Here is a 1,137-nt window from a genome sequence, read left to right as displayed (position 1 = left end):
TGCGCGTGTGCGCGCCGGGTGCCGGGGTGGGTTGTTGTGGTTCGCTTTTTTTTTTTTTTTTTTCCTCCTTCCCCTCGCTTGCTCCAGGTTTTACTTCTGGTTGCCTGTAAGGGTTTTGCTCCTCCCTTCTGAAATCCTATATTAGCTGTGGCCAAAGCTGGGGAAGAAACACAGCTCATTGTTGGCAAGTGCCGATGAGCCTCACAGAGGAGTGAAAAACAGCTCTGGGGCTGCGGCAGCGATCACAGAACCGTCACGTAAGCGGCGCGGAGCGAGCCGGGGAAACCCTCTCTATGCTTGGTGACTTTTACTGACTGATTTCACCGCCACCTTTGAAGCAAAAGAAGAAAGAAACCGGGAGGTGAGTGCGGCGGTTCTCGTAGCTGGTGCTGGGTGTCCCTTTTGTGTGCAACAGGAAAAATGGGACTGTTTAAACACGCGAGGAAAGGTGTTTCTCAGCTGCCTGGCTTTACCTCCTTAACTGTGCGTTACTGTATTTTTACCAAAATAATTAGGACTTAATTCCAAAAGTTGCTGACAGCGGCTAGGAGGGACTTCCCAGCTCTTTGCTCGGTCCCCGCAAGTTAGCGAGAGCACCGTGGAAATCCGCTGCCTTCCCTGGCGAAGCCGGGGGGCTCGGGAGCCTTTTGAACGTGCGGGGAGGAGGCGGCTGTTGCCGTATGCAACACTTTCCGCTGATAGGTATGCACAAGTTGGAGTGGGAAGGCGTGTTGCTCGCCGGATTAGCGGAGGGGACGGGGATTTTCGTACCGCAGGCTCCTCTTTTTATTTTTTTTTCTTTTGTACTCCGCGGTGGAGCCGCGGTGGGAGATTTTTTTATTTTTATTTTCCCCCGAGAAAGAGGACGGCGGGACCAGCGAAGTCGTTTCTCCCAGGGCCGGGCAGATGCAGCCGGTCCGGGAGAGGGTGGCTGGATGTCCGAGGGTGTCTTTTCCTAACGTGTTCCCACGCTAACTTTCCAGGTGGGCAATGGCAGACCACATGATGGCCATGAACCACGGGCGATTCCCCGACGGATCCGGCGGGCTTCACCACCACCCCGCGCATCGGATGGGCATGGGGCAGTTTCCCACTCCCCCTCACCACCACCAGCAGCAGCAGCCGCCGCCGGCGCCA

The 1,137-nt window shown here is 55.9% G+C and overlaps 1 protein-coding gene across 1 annotated transcript in view; it reads left to right on the top strand.

The window, feature by feature from the left end:
* Positions 1-167: 167 nt before the first annotated feature.
* The window catches only part of CITED2 (Cbp/p300-interacting transactivator, with Glu/Asp-rich carboxy-terminal domain, 2), a 1,460-nt gene continuing 490 nt past the window's right edge, over positions 168-1,137 (top strand). Inside the window, exons 1-2 of the mRNA XM_009998542.1 lie at positions 168-361; positions 984-1,131. Of these exons, the coding sequence (XP_009996844.1) occupies positions 991-1,131 (141 nt within the window). The 5' untranslated portion in view covers positions 168-361; positions 984-990. The remainder of the gene's footprint in view (positions 362-983; positions 1,132-1,137) is intronic.

The sequence above is a fragment of the Chaetura pelagica genome, unplaced genomic scaffold, assembly GCF_000747805.2.
Source record: "Chaetura pelagica isolate M959 unplaced genomic scaffold, ChaPel_1.0 scaffold455, whole genome shotgun sequence".
In the NCBI taxonomy this organism is placed as follows: Eukaryota; Metazoa; Chordata; class Aves; order Apodiformes; family Apodidae; genus Chaetura; species Chaetura pelagica.
The sequence above is the reverse complement of the archived record's forward strand: the minus strand, read 5'-3'. Positions and strand labels throughout refer to the sequence as shown.